This window comes from Pyxicephalus adspersus, chromosome 7 (genome assembly GCF_032062135.1).
Source record: "Pyxicephalus adspersus chromosome 7, UCB_Pads_2.0, whole genome shotgun sequence".
Taxonomy (NCBI): domain Eukaryota; kingdom Metazoa; phylum Chordata; class Amphibia; order Anura; family Pyxicephalidae; genus Pyxicephalus; species Pyxicephalus adspersus.
In genome coordinates this window covers 37,389,085-37,407,010 of record NC_092864.1, presented here as the reverse complement: position 1 = coordinate 37,407,010, position 17,926 = coordinate 37,389,085, and the positions used below count along the sequence as shown (strand labels likewise).

Sequence of the window (17,926 nt, the reverse complement as noted above, 5' to 3'; positions counted from 1 at the left end):
AAAAAAACTCCAAAACTCCAAACTGTTACAGTGAGCTATTAGCATTGAAAATTCCAGTGACCCTGCACAGTGGAACCCTGCACAATGGATTCTACCTATAACATAAATATCATATTTTCATGGATTGACCCTTGGTCCCCAATAATGTAATAGAATAGGTAGTTGTTGTTTTGTGCCAGTTTCATCACCTTATCCATCCCTTAGAAGTAGGGAGTCTGCCATCCAAAATCTAAAAAGCATTTTGCTCTTGGTCTATTTGTTTTATGTCACATGAATTACTAGCAGCATCTGTATCCAAGCTTCCAAACTAATTATAAACTCCTTGTTAAATCCAATATATATATTTTTTCTCATGACTCAGAAGAGCTGAACATTTGCAGAATCTCACATAAACATTTATCGTCAAAAGCTCCAAGACCTTAAGGTTGCAGGTTTTTTCGACAAGATGGGGGGAGGGGGAGCTGAGCTAAAGATGGTGGAAAGATAAATACGTTTAATTAGGGGGCATAGGATGATCATTAAAGGAAGTCTGACTGCTGTACAAGTCATTAACAATCTTAAATGAAATTTTTATTTTTATGATAGCCATTTACATGTATAATAAGACCCAATGATTCTTGGGAGTCGGGTGACAGAAACTGAGTGCGGCAAGAAGTCTTGTATGACATACTATTTAAATGAGCTGGCGTTAGCTATTCATATTTGTTAATGAACTAGATAGTCGCAGCCATAAGAATGAATGTACTGATGGTTTAAATTTTAATATCTAGAAATCAAGGGTAAGGGCCAATTACTGGGATTTTTTACCCTTAAAGGAATAATTAATAGGGATTTAACAAATGCAGGACTTGAAACTTCTGGGGAAAAAAAGTTACTTTTTATTTTTCAAATTAAAACTAACTTTTATACAGAACATAGTAGACAAGCCTAGTTATACAATCTGCCTGTTGTATTTATTTAACTCGGCCTCCCGTAAATGTAATTGTCAGCACCAATCATTTTCTCACTACATATAAACTTTAGCTTGAAGATCTCCCGTAGGAGAGATAAGCCTGGATTTATACCGTATGTGCCATTTACATGCATTTGGAGGGGCAACAAAAAATGCTCAATGTAAAACAACCTAATCTTGGACAATTAAAATAATGCCTAACCTTTTTCAATGCAATGGCACTCTCTAAAGTATGTGCTTTAAAATGCATAGGTTTACAATGGCTTTTAATTTCATATGGCTCGTTTAGGTAATAGAAAATATTATGAACCGGAGAATTCACCAAGGCCCAGTACTTATCTGCGTGGTTTGGACACAATGCATTATATAGGGGCTGCACATTTTATGATGTTTTACATATGTTACCACTGAACTCTCAAATATACAAGGACACGCATATATATATGGAAGAACCCATATATATACATGGAAAAACCCATGTTGTGACCATAGTTTTATGAAAAGTGCTGGGTGGTGCACCCAGCTAAAAGGCGCTGGGGGGGACACTGTGCACATACGCACTCATACATATTGCAAGTGGTTGCTATTATATCAGCCTCATGTAATTTCCTAAACAGCAAGCAAAGAGAGCCAGGGCAATCCCTAGGATTTACTCAGTACAGTAGGTGCTGTTAGAAGAAAAAATGATCACCTATCAGGGTGTAGCAGCTCATTTTTTGTCCATTCAGCATCTAGTGACAGTGGAGCTGACACCGCCACATTCCCTAATGCCACTAAACAAAGCAGTGTCACCCTATGTTGGCAGATAAGTCAGCTCGCAGACAAATATTTGAAAGGTCTAATAAGCTATTTGCTTTAAATACACTAGCAGCCATCCACTGGGCATCCCAGGCTGCGCAGGGTTAACCCACAAGCCGGTTGCGCCATCCAGTCTGTCTGACAGCTCCCCTGTCCTCTCCATCCATAATTTTATTTTACTATTCTGCAAAGCTAGGAGAGATACTTTGCTTTTTACCTGTCTGCTTCTAATGACTGGTAATGATTTATAGAGTTTTTTTTTTTTATTGTGCTAAAAGTACTCAGATCTGGTGCCACAAAGTCTAATGTAAAAAGATTGTGGTTCCCCCCCTGCACCACCACCTCTGCCGAAATCACGCCTGGCATTTATTTCGTCCAGTAGATAGAACGCTCCTTTTTTTTTCTGCTCTTGTCTACTTTTGCCTCATTGTTAAAACCTACCCCACAGACAATCATTCTAATTGTGGAGCTGGTTTGTTTAGCGGTGTTTTATCCATGGTGCCTGTCTGTCTCACAGGGCACCTCTGTGCATAGTTGGTGTATGAGATAACCCCTCCTTTCCCTCTGCTTACTCTGCCATACTTTCTTCAGCTTGGTGTGCAGGATGCAGGGTTTGAACTGAAGAAGGGGCTGTGCAGTTCTGACTGTGCTTTTCCGGTTCAGGCACAATCAAAGTTTTGTGCTAGCCATTGTCCTTGACATTCCTTCGTCCCACAATAGGGTGGACGCAGTGTGCTGAAATGCTTGCATGACATCATTATCATCCGCTTAAATAAATCACCTGCCTTTGGCCTTCTTCTGCTTATACAAGGATTCCTCCACCGGGAGGGAAGAAAGTGTTCTTTATTATTACAAACCTTTATCCCAGAGGGCAACAGGAAAATGCTAACTTTTACTCTTGTTTTCAAAATAAATACGAGCTGCCCTTTTAAACGAAGGAGGAAAAAAAAAAAGCAAGAGGGGGAGAGAAATTTTATAGATTCCCAGCATGCTGCTGGCACACCTGTCAGGAAAGGCATTTAGGTGAAAGTTTTAAAAGTTTGCATGTTTTTTGCCTTACTTGGGCTGGTAAAAAAAGTTGACTTCCAGGCAGATGTAGTAGGATGGAATAGATGAAGATTTGTGTTAATTTATATTTCATTTTATTTTTTTTAATGCATCTAGCACCCGCATTTGACATGGTATCAGCTTTTCATTTTCCTGGCTGGGAGAGGTAAGGGTGGCATTGGGAACCAATCAGGTTGGTTGCATGCACATATGCTATAAGGAGGCGTGCTAATAGTAGGAGAGAGCTGAGTATCCCCATCAGTCTGCTGCTCCCAGACTGCCAGGCTCCCAGGGCTAAAAAGGTCTGGGTAAGTTTTACTAACTGATCTGATAAGTTTTCAGTAGTCAATAAGTTAAATGTACCTAGGCTTTACACACAAGACCTTCTGATTTTCTTTTTTTTTTCTTTTAGTGATTAGCATGTTGGTTAGATGTTATTGAATATTTCTGCACATTGCAAATCAGTATTTACCAATACTTCCATTCAATGCAATGGAAGATAGGAAACTTAGCTGACTTTAATTGGGCAGAGTAGATTTTCTTTCCAGTTGCCTTCAGATCCCATTGGAAGTGAAAAAGTTCAATCCATGTGTACCTATCCTAACAGGTACCCAAGAACTTCAGAGTGGTAACAAATAACACACGGGTATATCGGGTTTGTCAAGGGAGCGCTATAAAGACGGGTAGATTTCTGCAGGCTTCTCAGGGGTATGTATGTGCAGTGTTCAGAGCTACTATTAATAAAAAGAATGATTCTTCCTTATGACCCCTTCTCATAGCTGGTCATATACTTTGCAGACTCATTGTACAATTTATGCGCAATCTCCTTTGCATTTGCCAACAAATGTGTACTATGACACACAGCCCTTTATGATCCATTCAATTTATATCCATCAGCCCTACGCTGGGGTATCAGTATATCTAACAATGTTTGTGCAGTCAGATGGGGGCATATGTTCTAAATTCAGACCCATTTATAATAATGGATTGTGGTGCATTCCATGTGCAAGTACTCCAATGCACCCTGTGCACCAAAACTCTAATTCTCAGTATTAACCCTACATCTCCAATAGCATAGACCTAGGACAATTGGTGTCTTGTGGATGCTGCAGTATCAGTTTTCCTACCTTCTCTGTCATTTGGAAGGGATCCAGATATGTGAACTTCTCCTTACTTATTCTCACGTAAAAGCAATGAGGAAGGAAATACAGAAAAAAACCTTTTTATTTGAAAGTAGAATGGAAAAGTTGTGCAAAAAATAATCAAAAGAGCGAATTGCTACAAATTGTTTTTTTGTGTGTTGGAGCTTGAGTAGCCTCAGATGGGAATCTTGTGACTCTATTAAGTAGCAGAAATCACATGAGATGAGTAAGGGAGAAGGACATACAATAGCTATATTTATTCAACCTTCTCGGAAATACCTTGATCTAATTACTTGCAAAGATTGATATAAATAAGGAGGCTGGAAAGACTTTAACCCCTCTCAGTACTCAGATTAGAGGCTACCTGCTTCTAACTTTCACTGGGTGGCATTTGCTAGATGCAACCTGATTCGTTGGCGTTCTCGGATGCCACACGTTCTCATGGCATGTGATTATTCTTTTCTGAACTTTTCTGTTTTGCACATCATTGCCCTCTTCACTTTTAGAAATGTCTAATTACTGTCAGTGTTGGCCAAGTTTCCCATTCCATCACCTTTATACATTACCTTTTAGGTAGCTGTAGAGGAGCAAAGGGGACTATAGAGTCACAGTGACAGCTCTGAGTCTTATTGGCGTGCTGACATCATCTTAAAGATGACAACAATCGGCATTACAGGGTGAATCTATGTTTAAACATCCAATCTGTTTCCAGTTTATAGATGTTGTCCTGTAAAAAGAAATGTTTCCATTATTCCGTTGAATTCTAAAATCGAAGGAAAAGAAGTATCCTAGAATCCGATTGGCTGCCACTGACAATACAAATATTTTTCCGCCTTTGCAGAACAGAACACTAATGGCAGAAATATGCTTATTTACTACTGGGAGCCTATCTATAAATGACTCAATTACTTAGCCGTCAGTTCCTATAGAGCTGCTTTTATTTTAGTGTATAGAATCCATATGAAAGCTGGGTCTCTGAGGGATTAGACCAGACATTGGGATCGTTGCCATATGGAGTTTGCAACAGAAGAACGAGATGAGCAAATCCGTATTGTCAGTATTATAACATAAATGGGACATATTGTTGCATTGATGGGTATAGTTACCCCTTGAGCATCAGACGCAGAAATATTTGTCACACGCGGAAACAATGAAAATATTTTTACAGCCGCATCAACAATTGAGCAGAGAATTAATAATGCATTGCAGTAGGGAAGAGACGGAGTGAATCACTTTCTAAATCTGTTTCTGTACTGCATAAACTCATCTTAAATTTCATATATAAGTTATTAAAAATCTCTTTAAATCAGCGAATTTCATTTTAATAATACCTGGTAAGCCTTCCCTGTTACTGACAACACTCTGCCCCCTCTCCCAGTTGGTCTCCCCTGTTGTCATAGGCCATAGGTCATCATGCCCTGTTGATTCTGGTAAAGACTGTAAAACACTCCACTCAATTCACAGCCATGTTTTGCTTTTATCACCAATGGGAAAAAAACCCTGCTTGATCATGATTTCTATACCCTTAGCTTCAATTTTTATTGTTGATGCTGTAATTTCCTTGTTCAACATGCAAGAAAATATTAATAATCTAGAGATTTTTTTTTCATTTACAATTAATTTTCAATTCAAACATTATTCGGATTGGCACCCCCAAGTCACAGCAACTAATGTGTTTTACCCAAAGCCCCAGCAAGACGGCACATTGGTGTGAACACATCCTTTTGAAAACCATCTACTTCCTCTTTTCCGTATCTTTTGCTGTGTTTAAATATTCAGCAAAGTGCTGGAAAACGTGCCTGGTGCGCTCAAGTCCTTATTAAAGCCCGCCTGGGTATCTTGAGCCAAAAGAGGTGATCACTTAACCACTGAACATCTAATACCTCGGCACTTCCTATTCTGCACAAGACACAAAAGAACAATAGCCCGAGAACCGTCTTCATTTTGCACCAAGGACCTCTTGTATTTTCAAGTACATAGACTGTCGTTTTGTGTTTTCACGTATGTTCACGGATCACACGTATGAGGTTTTTTTTTCCTATCTTAGTCACAGTTCTCTAGCACATTAGCTGAATAAAGTTCCCTAGCTGGGGGATTATTATAAGGTGTCACCAGTGCCAGACTTTGCATGCTATGATGTACAAGTTGTGACTAGCCGGAAGCTTCCTTTAGGCTGAGGGTCAGATTAACCTAACACCTCCTTTTAAACACTTCATAAAACTCATTTCAGAACGTAGACCGTTCAGCAGAAATATGCAAAGCACACAGTGCCACAGCCTCGAATAATCTTGTCAACTGAAAATGAGTTAGGGGAGATAAAGCCTCAATCCTGTTTAGCTTTAAAAATAAAAAAAACTCTTTTCTAATCATCTCTTGAAATGTTTTATGTATACGGAATAAGCCGTCGCAGTACAATATGGAGGTACTATTGTTCGGCGTCCGCCATCTTGACACAAATGCAATAATCACATGCCTAGTGCTAGACATGGCCCTGGATTTAAAAAAGTGCTGGGATTAAAGTTGCTTATTGGTTGCTCTGAGTAATCACAGATAGTTTTAACTTGCAGAATTTAATACGTGAGGCTTGGTAACATTAAAACGTGTCAATTAGCTTTTGCTCACTTCAACCAATCAGATGTCGTTTAAAGGGCTGTACCAAAAATTACTCAAATATTTGCCTTTTGCACATCCCTAAAAAAAAAACATATTTTAATTTACACATCATGCTTATAGATCTTTTTGTTTGTTTTTTCAGATGAAATGAAAGGTGACTATGATTGTATGGGACCTGAAGCCACTCACGTAACCACTATTAATAACGGTACAGGTAATAAATCTATATGAATCTTTGATCCATTTCCTATTATGACCATTTGTTTTAAACATAACTTCCAAAATCTAAAGTAGAGTCAACTTTAAACCTCACCCCAGCCTTCCTGAATCCTACACCTATCCAATAAATTCCAGGGCAAAGTGAAACCACATCTGTTCTTCTACTTTAGCTTCACCACCTTTGGTGTCCATCCCAATAAAACAGAAATAGCTGGTAGCAATCGTGTGAAATTTTGTTATTGCAGTTTTTTTTATTTTTTTAATCTTAGTTTTTTACTATAAAATGCTGATGATTGGGCAACAATATGCTTTTCACATATTGAAATGACAAGTAGCCATAAGAAAGACACATGATTCCATAAGGAAATGCCGCGTCGTGTTTTCCTTACCCTCCAATAAGATTGTTTGTTCAACTAGCAATTACCCAATATTGTCAAGTTAAGAGTCCACTTGTAAGCTGTTAAGAATTGGAATGGGGTCAGAGGTTCTAGGCAACGTTAACAGCTCACTCTCTTTTCCACGGGTCACAGAATGCCAGTTTTAGAGGACATCATTGTTGAGCATTAGTTGTGTTTATTTACGTAAGTGTATCCTACTTGACTGTTAGCGAGTAACATTCTGCCCCGAGGGCACGTTTTTTCACCACTGAGTGTAATAATGCCTGACATTTCTTTAATCTTACAAAATAAAGTGGATTCCAATCCCCCGTTTAGATTTTGAACACCACGCTGCCTGCAAATGCACAATTTTCCGATTACTGTCATTTTTTTTCCCCCCACTTTTCATAGACTGATAGCTAAAGAGATGGAGATGATTTTTCTTGACAACTTTTTTGTTCTTTTTTTTGTTCCGCAGTAAAGAACACAAATTGCACTTCGGAATTTGAAGACTATTTTACCAGTAGGAAGATGGATAACAGCGACGGGCACAGCGTTAGCATAGCAGAGTACTTACACCGCAGCGACACGGCCATCATTTACCCAGAAGCCCCAGAGGAGCTGTGCCGCTTGGGAACACCAGAGGCTAATGGACAGGAAGAAAATGGTGAGGCTGTGATTCTTTTTTAGATACTATAAGGAGGACCCATTGCAGCTGTTGCAATTATAAATGCACTCTGTGCTGGGGTGTTTACCTTAAAATTTCAGGAACAGCTGCACGGGCCTGGAATTCCATGAGCCGAACATTCAATAAGCTCATGATGTCCTGTTTGCAAGTTCCTGACATTTTTCACTGCACTCAAAGGACAAGAATTGCTGAACAAATAGGATCTGAAGATGAATAGAACACAACTAGCGTTAAAAACAAGCAAGTGTTCTAGGTAATTCTCGACATAAATTATAAGTTAACAGGAGGCCATGGCATGGATGAATGTAACAATGGAACGATTCATCCAACTAATTGTTGTCTGGTTAAAAAAAAAAGTCTAGGCCTGGGAGATATTTCTGCCTACTGTCATATAAGGGAAATGGCAGCCATGTTGTTTTAGGTAAGATTCAATTCCTACACCACCTTTAAATTATATTTAATAAAGTATATATAAAGTTGTAGTTTTGGATAGCATGGAAAAAGGTTAGATCCCTGGTCCCTGGGAGGTTTCTTTTCACTTTCAGTCCTTATAAACAACAAAAAGTCAAGAATAACTCTTCAAAAGGAGGGATATTTTCTTTTTAGGCAATTGCAACTGCTAGAGGTGTCCCCAATGAATATTTTCCCTGGCTTTCTTTGAGTGACTGTAACATTCTTGCTGACAATGGTCACTGGGACAAATGGGAAGGAGTAAATTGCCCTGGAGGGGCACTGATAACTACACATGTTTTTTTTAACACTCCCAAAATGGAACTAAAATGAACCATTTATGTTCTTATCAACCACCTAGAATCCTTGCATTGCCATCTTTAGTATTATCAACCTATCTATGATACTCCCTTTTAGAGCTTCTTATAAATAGGACTTCTTCAACTACCCACCCACCAACATGCAGGAACAAATGAGATCAGGAAATCAGTGAAAGGTAATAAGCTAGAGGTAGGTGAAAAACTTTAACGCCAGTATCATCTGTACATCTGAATATGAAATGGTTGAATGATAGTTCTATCATTCATTTTCTGTTACAGTATGAAATGATAGGTGCATGGAGGAGGAAAGAACAGCATTAAAAAAATGACGGTACGACACTGCAGCAGATTGCATTGACTCCAAACATACCATCCTGGGCAGGAAGCCCATTAGCTGCCATTGATTCGCTGACCTTTTGCCCTGTGTTTTCTTCTCTTCTATCTCCACTTTAGAATTGCCACCTGGAACACCAGATGCTTTCGCCCAGCTGCTAACCTGTCCCTATTGCGACCGGGGCTACAAGCGGTTGACGTCACTGAAGGAGCACATCAAGTACCGCCACGAGAAGAACGAAGAGAACTTCTCATGCCCTCTCTGCAGTTACACATTCGCCTATCGCACGCAACTTGAGCGGCATATGTTGACGCACAAGCCAGGGAGAGATCAGGTGGGGGGATTTGACTTTTAGTGATTCTCTCTTTAATAACCCCTTAGAGAAACTATATTGCTTTGATTGGCAATCATTATTAATTTTTCATGGCATTTTGAAGATGCAGATCTTTTAATGGTAATAGCTTTAATTGAGGTCTAAATGATTTTTTGATGGTCTCTTCTAATATGATTTAATAGTCTTATGTTCACGATCGAATGAGTGTGTTAATTTCTAATTTAGAAATTTTACTTGCACTTTAACTTCACTTTGGTTTAACGTTTTTAATGCTGCTCGAAAGGTGAAGGAAACATTGGTATTTTAATTAACGAGTTCTAAAAGAAATTACTGTCACATCGATTTTTTTTTTTTTTTTTGGCGTCGTTATAGCACAACGCTATAAAACTGGCATCATTTAAAAATGGATATCATATTTTTAGATTAAAAATTGCTGAAAAAATGCTAATGGGCCTTAAATTTTATCACTTAAAATATTAAGTGACTGTGCCAATGCAGCTGTGCTCTGCATAGATTCACTTGTGTCATCGCTGCAGGAAGAGAATGTTGGGTTATTCATTCATTGATATTTTGCACCTTGTGGCAGAATTATAAAATAAATCATATGGATTAGTTGAACTGGAAGAAAACCCTAATAGGGAACTTGTTATTTCCCTTTTGATCTGGTAAAGATTTACCAATAAAAATGTTTGTTGTGTGCAAAAACATGACCATGGATCCTGCTCAAAATCCTTTGCTGTTCTGTGATCTGTGCACTCTTATCTAAAGTAGACTTATCTTTCTGCCTAGGTGTGAATGGCAGAACCCTCCCCCCTCCTTCCCTGTCCCAAGGTATTGAGATGATTAAGGGGAAAGTTTTTTGTAGTTCTAACACCCTGTCTTCACATAGGTGGTAGGTAGCAAAGGATTATTATACTTCAATGTGAAAAAAAGCCATAAATAACTAGCTTGAGGGGCAGGGACTGCTCAGGAATCAAACAATATTCAAATTCAGGAAAGAGGACAACAAATGGTGTATCATAATAAGATCTAAGGGCTATGTCAAGGCAGATTCAGGACAGGCAACACAGGTAAACTCAGTCTGGCTCTGAAACAGCAAAATAAGCAGTCCACAAGCACACCCTAGAGGCAAAAAATAAATTGGGTACTAACAAGCAGTGGCTTCATTTTTTGGACATGACTCCATCTTCTTTTGTTGTAGTTCATACCAATATGTACCTTTTGGTTACAACACATGAGCCAGATTTGATCAAACCATACACAATTCATGCTTGCACTTGAGCTAGTGTATAAGTGCCACTGTAAGCAGGGGACACGACAATTACAAGGAACTGTAGCTGCCACAGTAGCCAATCAAACAGACTTCAATAGCAATGAAAGCTGCGGCCTTGTAGAAAGAGGAGCCAAATCAGTAGTCAGCCTGACAGTAGTTTCAAGTTGCTTATGTTGCTTTCTAACCAATCAGGTTTGACTTAAAAAAATATTAGCTTGAAGTTCATTCATTTCTCTAAGGAAATCTATTTTCATCATTGTTATAAGCATGCAGTACTATTACATAAATCGTTGACTTTAAAAAATGAATACAAAAATAACTAATGTTAAAATAACTAATAATTATTCTAATTATTCTAATTAATCTTAGGCTTAGGTTAGGCTAACTAAATGTTATGTATTTCTACAAATACAGTTTAGTCATGTCTTGATGTAAAAACAAAATTTAGTTCATAAGACATGCGATTTCTAGTAAGAAAAAAAAAAAGATCCCTGAAAAGTATGTAAAAATGTTTAGCAGCACCATGGCTGAGGGTTTAACTCATACACGTTGAAGCACTTGCTCGTGTTGGCGCGTCCTGATTACAAGCTTTGGTGTTGAAAAGTCCCCTCATTTGCTCGTGGCATTTACAATTAGTAAATTAAAATGATTGTATCATATTAACAGTGGCACAACTAAAGTTTATAGTGGTCCTCGGAGGGCTGTGGGGGGAGTCCGAGCAGCTGTTGCTGTTTGTTTATGCAACTCAGCAACATATGAGCCCTGGTCCCTCAGTGGAGATCGACGGGTTGGGCTAAGGCTTGATCTTTGAAGGTTGCTAGTGTTTGAACAAACCTCCCTGTATCCTGTGTGCACCATCTGTCTCACCAGGAATGTGGGAAGGCTCAGTACACCCCAGCAGTTGTCATGCCGCTTCTGTGCTCACTGTCTTTTTGTGTGTGTAAAAGCTTTTGTGTCCTACTGCTTGAAGCTGGCTGACATACCTTGAGCATCGCCACGCTGCTATTTCCACATCCTCTGTCGCAACTGACATGCTGCTCAAACACTTTAAACCTCACCTGCTGTAACAAACCTATACCTGGCTTCTTTTCACACAACGGTTAGATTTTATTGGCAGGGAACTGTAAATTGACCTTGTGACAAATAATCACAGAGTGGGGTTGCTTGATGCCTCTGTGTCAACCTTTTTTTTTTTTGGAGCACAAAAAGATGTTCCTCTTTTCTAAATGAATATTTTACTGCCTGATTTAAATGTTTTGTACAACAAAAAAAACAACAAATTTTGATAAATATATATATATATATATATATATATGTATGTATATTTGTGAAAAATAAACAATATCTTAATTAAGCGTTTTTATCAACATCATTTGTTCTTTTTTTTTTTCTTTTATACAGCATCAAATGTTGACGCAGGGAGCTAGTAATCGCAAGTTTAAATGCACAGAGTGTGGGAAGGCCTTCAAATATAAGCACCATCTAAAGGAACATCTCCGGATACACAGTGGTGAGTAACAAGTCTGTTTTGGGTCTGATCTGATTTTGATATAATTAATGGGATGTGGGCAATTTTACATGTAGTAGATGTAGTTTTTTAAACAGTATTTGGTACAGATAGCTATTACCCTGTAAAATGAGAGTTCTATTATCTGGTAATATCTTAAAGATCAAAAGACCAAAAGGTTCACTTATAAAGCAGTGAATGTGACATTCATTAAACCATTACAGTTGGTTAATCATTATCTGTAAATTCGGTAATTTAAAATATACGCACCTGGAGATCTTTTCCAGTGAGTATTTGGTAAATGTTACATTCACTGCATATAAAATGTGTTCCCAAAAGCAAATGCCTATTTTATCTATGTAACACACACTATTGGAAAATTAGAAGCCACTTATTCTATCCTTTATCTCTTCATCCACAGGGGAGAAGCCATACGAATGCCCAAATTGCAAGAAACGCTTCTCTCATTCGGGTTCCTACAGTTCACACATTAGCAGCAAGAAATGCATAGGCTTGATCTCTGTGAACGGGAGAATGAGGAACAACATGAAGGCAGGTTCATCTCCAAACTCTGTGTCGTCATCTCCTACCAATTCAGCCATAACTCAGCTCCGCCACAAACTGGAGAATGGGAAACCACTTGGCTTGACGGAACCTTCGGGCCTACTCAAGATCAAAACAGAATCACTAGATTACAATGACTATAAACTTCTTATGGCAGCCTCACACGGGTTTAATAGTCCTAATCCATTTATGAATGGTGGTCTCGGAGCCACCAGTCCATTGGGAATTCACTCCTCAGCTCAAAGCCCAATGCAGCATTTAGGTGTAGGAATGGAAGCGTCATTACTTGGGTACCCAAACATTAACAGTAACTTGAGTGAGGTGCAGAAGGTCCTGGAAATTGTGGACAACACAGTTTCGAGGCAGAAGATGGAAATTAAGGCAGAAGAGTTAGCAAAGTTGAAAGGCTACCACATGAAGGAAACTGGACCTCAAAGAGAGGAGCAAGATGTGACGTCTCCTGGCGTCCCGCCAGTGGGTCTTCCAGTAGTAAGTCATAATGGTGCCACTAAAAGTATTATTGACTATACGTTAGAGAAAGTAAATGAAGCAAAAGCTTGTTTACAGAGCTTGACTACAGATTCAAGAAGACAGTTTAGCAATATTAAGAAGGAGAAGTTACGTACCTTAATAGACCTTGTAAGTGAAGAGAAGATGCTAGAGAGCCATAATATAGCCACTCCATTTTCTTGCCAGTTTTGTAAAGAAAGTTTTAACGGTCCCATTCCTTTGCACCAACATGAGAGATACTTGTGTAAAATGAACGAAGAAATTAAAGCAGTCCTTCAGCCCAGTGAAAACCTTATTCTAAATAAACAGGGCATGTTGGCTGAGAAACAAGCACTCCTGCTGTCATCTGTACTTTCCGAGAAAGACATGACTAGCCCTATCAACCCTTACAAGGACCACATGTCTGTACTTAAAGCGTATTACGCTATGAATATGGAACCTAACTCAGATGAACTACTGAAAATTTCCATAGCTGTTGGCCTTCCTCAGGAATTTGTGAAGGAATGGTTCGAACAAAGAAAAGTCTATCCATATGCAACTTCCAGGTCACCATCTTTGGAAAGGACCAGTGGGGAAATGGCACCAGTAGCCACCACTCCCACAAAAGACTCTGCATTAGCTAGGTCTCCGGCAAAACCTGTGGATTCTATCACTTCACCATCTATAGCAGAACTTCATAACCGGGTATCGAATTGTGATACGCCTCTCAGGCTAACAAAACCTAATCATTTTACTGGTCTTAAGCCAGTTGTTGATAAATTGGACCACTCCAGGAGCAATACTCCATCTCCTTTAAATCTTTCTTCCACATCTTCTAAAAACTCCCACAGTAGTTCTTACACTCCAAACAGTTTTTCCTCAGAAGAGCTTCAAGCTGAGCCTTTGGACTTATCTGTACCGAGACAAATAAAAGAAATAAAAAGTGTTATAGCCACAAAGAACAAAACCAAACCTAATAATGTCAGTATTGACCACAACAATGTTCTTTTGCCCTCTGAGACTGTAGAAGAGCCACTGAATTTAGCATACATTAAAAAGGAATTTTGCAATTCCAATCTGGACAAAAGCACTAACCCACTATTTGGCCTGAGTCCATTTAGTGGCAAACCTTTGTATTCTGCGCTTCCACCACAGAGCGCTTTTCCACCAGCCACTTTTATGCCTCCAGTACAGGCGAGTATTCCGGGACTACGACCATATCCGGGACTTGATCAGATGAGCTTCCTACCACATATGGCCTATACTTACCCAGCCGGGGCAGCTACATTTGCAGATATGCAGCAGAGGAGGAAATACCAGCGTAAACAGGGATTTCAGGTAACAAATCATAATTTATAATGTTATAATGTTAGCTCGATTTTTTACACAGGACAACAAAAATGTCAGTGCAACATTTTGTTTAACAGAAGCCAAAGTGTAACATTTTTTGTTGGTCTTCAAGCCCCAATTTCATTGTGTTACTGTTTTAACAGAGAATAAATAAAAACTTTCTTTGTAGCAATAGAAACTTATTCGATTTAATTCTCATTTTTGGAAAACGTGGTTGTTATGAGAACACAGACAACTTTATTTTTGGTGGCCAACTTGACGTTGCTCATGCAGTTGAGTTCATGTGTCAATGCTGTGGTCAGTGCACCAAGTAGAGTTTTTTTTTCAATTAATTGCACAGTTACAAAGTAGAGAACCTTAAAAATATTAACTTTGTTGATGGTATTTTGTTAACTGCAAGTATGTTTTGCATTACCATGGAATCTATGGAAATGCAAAACCTGGCTGGGACAGTTCAAATGCAGATTAGAAAAAAAAATCGAGTACAAATGCAATGTACCTATTAGTTAATTCCAAATGATCCCAGAAACATCTCAAACTATCATATGTCAAAATATCAAACTGATTCTGTTTATACAACCCCAAAGTCTATTGAAACAGGTCAGTCACACTGTGTAGAAAAAAATGTTGGATGTCTTGTCTTAGCCTGTCTTTTAGTAGCTTTATGAACCGTTTTGTACTTTATTCTGAGAGACTTCATCATAAAAAAGTTAGCCAACAATGAATCTATACTTTTCAAGAATATCCTGATATGCAAGGAAACTCAAAGGTATCAGTACATACTAAAGAATTTTAATGACAAAGAAGCATTAGTTTAACTACTTAACAACAACCTAATCTGCATATCACTGAAACAATTGCAAAAGAGGAAATAGCATGTGGATAATCTTGCACTACAAAGTGATTCAAATATTTCCAGCATAGATCAGTCCTAAGCCTAGTTTCACCAAATCTCTACCATATGCAATGAGTGAAATTATATATATATATATATATATATATATATATACATATATATGAAAATTTTATGGTGACTTGTTCTAGATCTTAAACTGATGTCCAAAAACGATACGCAAGCCAACGTAATCTGGTCTTAATTAATTATCGGTAAACCAAGCCTGTACAACACGAAGGCAGGAGACAGCTCTTTGTAGTCAGGACCAAAATAAATCTAAATACACTGAATGATTTAGAATCCACTTTCATCATTGTCTAACGCTGAAGGCATGTGGACGCAAAGCATTGATAAAATATTCCCCATTTTAAATTACAAAATTAAATAGCATGCTTAGGGCCTTTTGTCAGCAGACATAAACTTAAATGGATTGTATAATAACATCTTGCATCTGATCATAAAATTCAATTATACAGTATTATATTTTTTTTCCTTAAGAAAAAAAAATGGAAACAAATTCTCTCCTTGGAAAATAGTGTTTATTGTCTGATAAAAATTAATACACTTGAATTTGAATAAAACAATATTTTTAATGAGGGCACAGAGATTTTCATTAGTTTTATCACTGCGTCGATGCTTAATAAGGCACTGACGTTAATTTGTTATATTACAGGGTGAAATGCTTGACGGGGCTCCCGATTACATGTCAGGCCTGGATGACATGACCGATTCTGACTCCTGCCTGAGTCGGAAAAAGATTAAGAAGACGGAAAGCGGCATGTACGCCTGCGATTTATGCGACAAGACATTCCAGAAAAGTAGCTCCCTCCTGAGACACAAATATGAACATACAGGTAAAGGGATGCACCTTTATAGCCGTTCTTTTATAAGCCAAACAATATATCTGCTCATTTGAGACCACCAATGGCCATGGACTATTTAGTTTAGACATCTTTACCTGATTCTGGAATTGGTTTACTCAAGGAGTATAGAAAGTAAATTGTTCACTGTAGGCTACGTACACACATTAGATTTTTGTTGATGTAAACAATCTTTTATGATTGTTTACATCGACAATCCGCTAGGACAGATCCATGAAAGACGTTGGACGCCCACTGTACACATGCCAGATCCTCTCCAAAACTAGCCCTGCGTCTCGTATTGGCCAAGAATCATCTGATGTGTGTATATAGCCTTAGTTTAATGAGCTGGTTAGAGCTTTGCTGAATACCCAACCATTTTCAAGGAAAAAAAAGAACAAGTTTTTATTGCATTTGCCAAAATTGAATACACCATGACCTTACTCAGTGAGCACTCTGCGCCATCAGTAAATCAACTCCACTCTGTTTACCAGCTCAAAGATCAGATCAAAAATGCAAGTTGGATAATAACGTTCTGAATCCCAGTGATTGGCATGGAGCAAAACAAATTCAATGCTTATTACCAAAGCTCTAATAAATGAAACCTATTATCCAATGTGAACATTCCATTACCAGCAGTGGGCAATCATTCACTGACCACTTAGTTAACAGGAAAAAGGCCTAATTCTTTAAGCTATATTGATGGGAATATGCCATATTAACCAATTTTCATATCTTTTTTTTCAACCAATGAAGTCCACTGATACTTTTATGATACCAATGTTCTAGCTTAGTGAATTGAATCCTATTATCAGAAACTGATCATCTAAGCTTGTCAACAACTTTCAAAGTTGATGATTTTGCCGAATTGCTTTACAATTCCAACTAAAAATCGTCTTCAATAAAAATCCCAGTTAACTTTCCTAACTACATAGCAGTGACTGCTTCCATCATCATAACGATGTATTATGCTACTTATGGCAGGTCGTTGTTTGAAACGGTTCCATGATTAATGGTTAGTGACCTTAAGAGGTACTGCAGCAGCTGCAGATATTGTTGCACAATACCTCCTTTTTTTGCTGCCAGTATCTAATCCTCCCCTACAATTAAAATGACAAGAGCCCCCCACTGCCACCCCTGCCAGGCCTGTCCCCAATGTTTGCATTCCTCACCGCTGCCATGCTCATTCTGGTGCTGACGCAGCAGGTGTATATAGCCTTGAGTAACACACCAGCCATGGTTGGTATTTGCATTCTTTTTGCTCACTTTGAGGCCGATTCACGGAAAATCAGGCCATTTAAAAGTCATGATGCGCTCATCCTATTATAGCAATTCAGTATGAGGCAGTTATCAGTTTAGCACTTTAATATATGCTCTTAATTGTAATGAAAAATTCTTTCAAGCGAGTGTGTATTCATTTATTAAAAGTTTTTTTTTTTAAGTCTCCATTAAGAAATTTAAACATATATTACTAGAAGATGCAGTCAACTATAAGAAGAAAATGTTGTCATCAGACTCCTATCATACAGCCCCTGCCACCAATAAACAATGGCTTCTTTATAAAATGTGGATTTGGGCTTTGCCTGTGCAGAACAAAATAGGTTTATTTAAATGGCAACACTCATATCAATGTTGTCGCTTCTGTTTAATTCTTCAAGCACAATGCCCTATGTCATTAGAACCATATTAAGCAATACTGGAAAGAACTAGGAAT

The 17,926-nt window shown here is 38.3% G+C and overlaps 1 protein-coding gene across 5 annotated transcripts in view; it reads left to right on the top strand.

Moving 5' to 3' along the window:
• ZEB2 (zinc finger E-box binding homeobox 2) overlaps positions 1-17,926 on the top strand; it is a 105,545-nt gene that overhangs the window by 83,743 nt on the left and 3,876 nt on the right. For 3 of the 5 annotated variants that reach the window (XM_072418121.1, XM_072418124.1, XM_072418123.1), the window contains 6 exons: positions 6,695-6,766; positions 7,627-7,815; positions 9,060-9,274; positions 11,949-12,057; positions 12,476-14,445; positions 16,026-16,206. In XM_072418121.1, the coding sequence (XP_072274222.1) occupies positions 6,695-6,766; positions 7,627-7,815; positions 9,060-9,274; positions 11,949-12,057; positions 12,476-14,445; positions 16,026-16,206 (2,736 nt within the window). The remainder of the gene's footprint in view (positions 1-6,694; positions 6,767-7,626; positions 7,816-9,059; positions 9,275-11,948; positions 12,058-12,475; positions 14,446-16,025; positions 16,207-17,926) is intronic. The other 2 variants (XM_072418122.1, XM_072418125.1) reach the window with 2 other exon arrangements.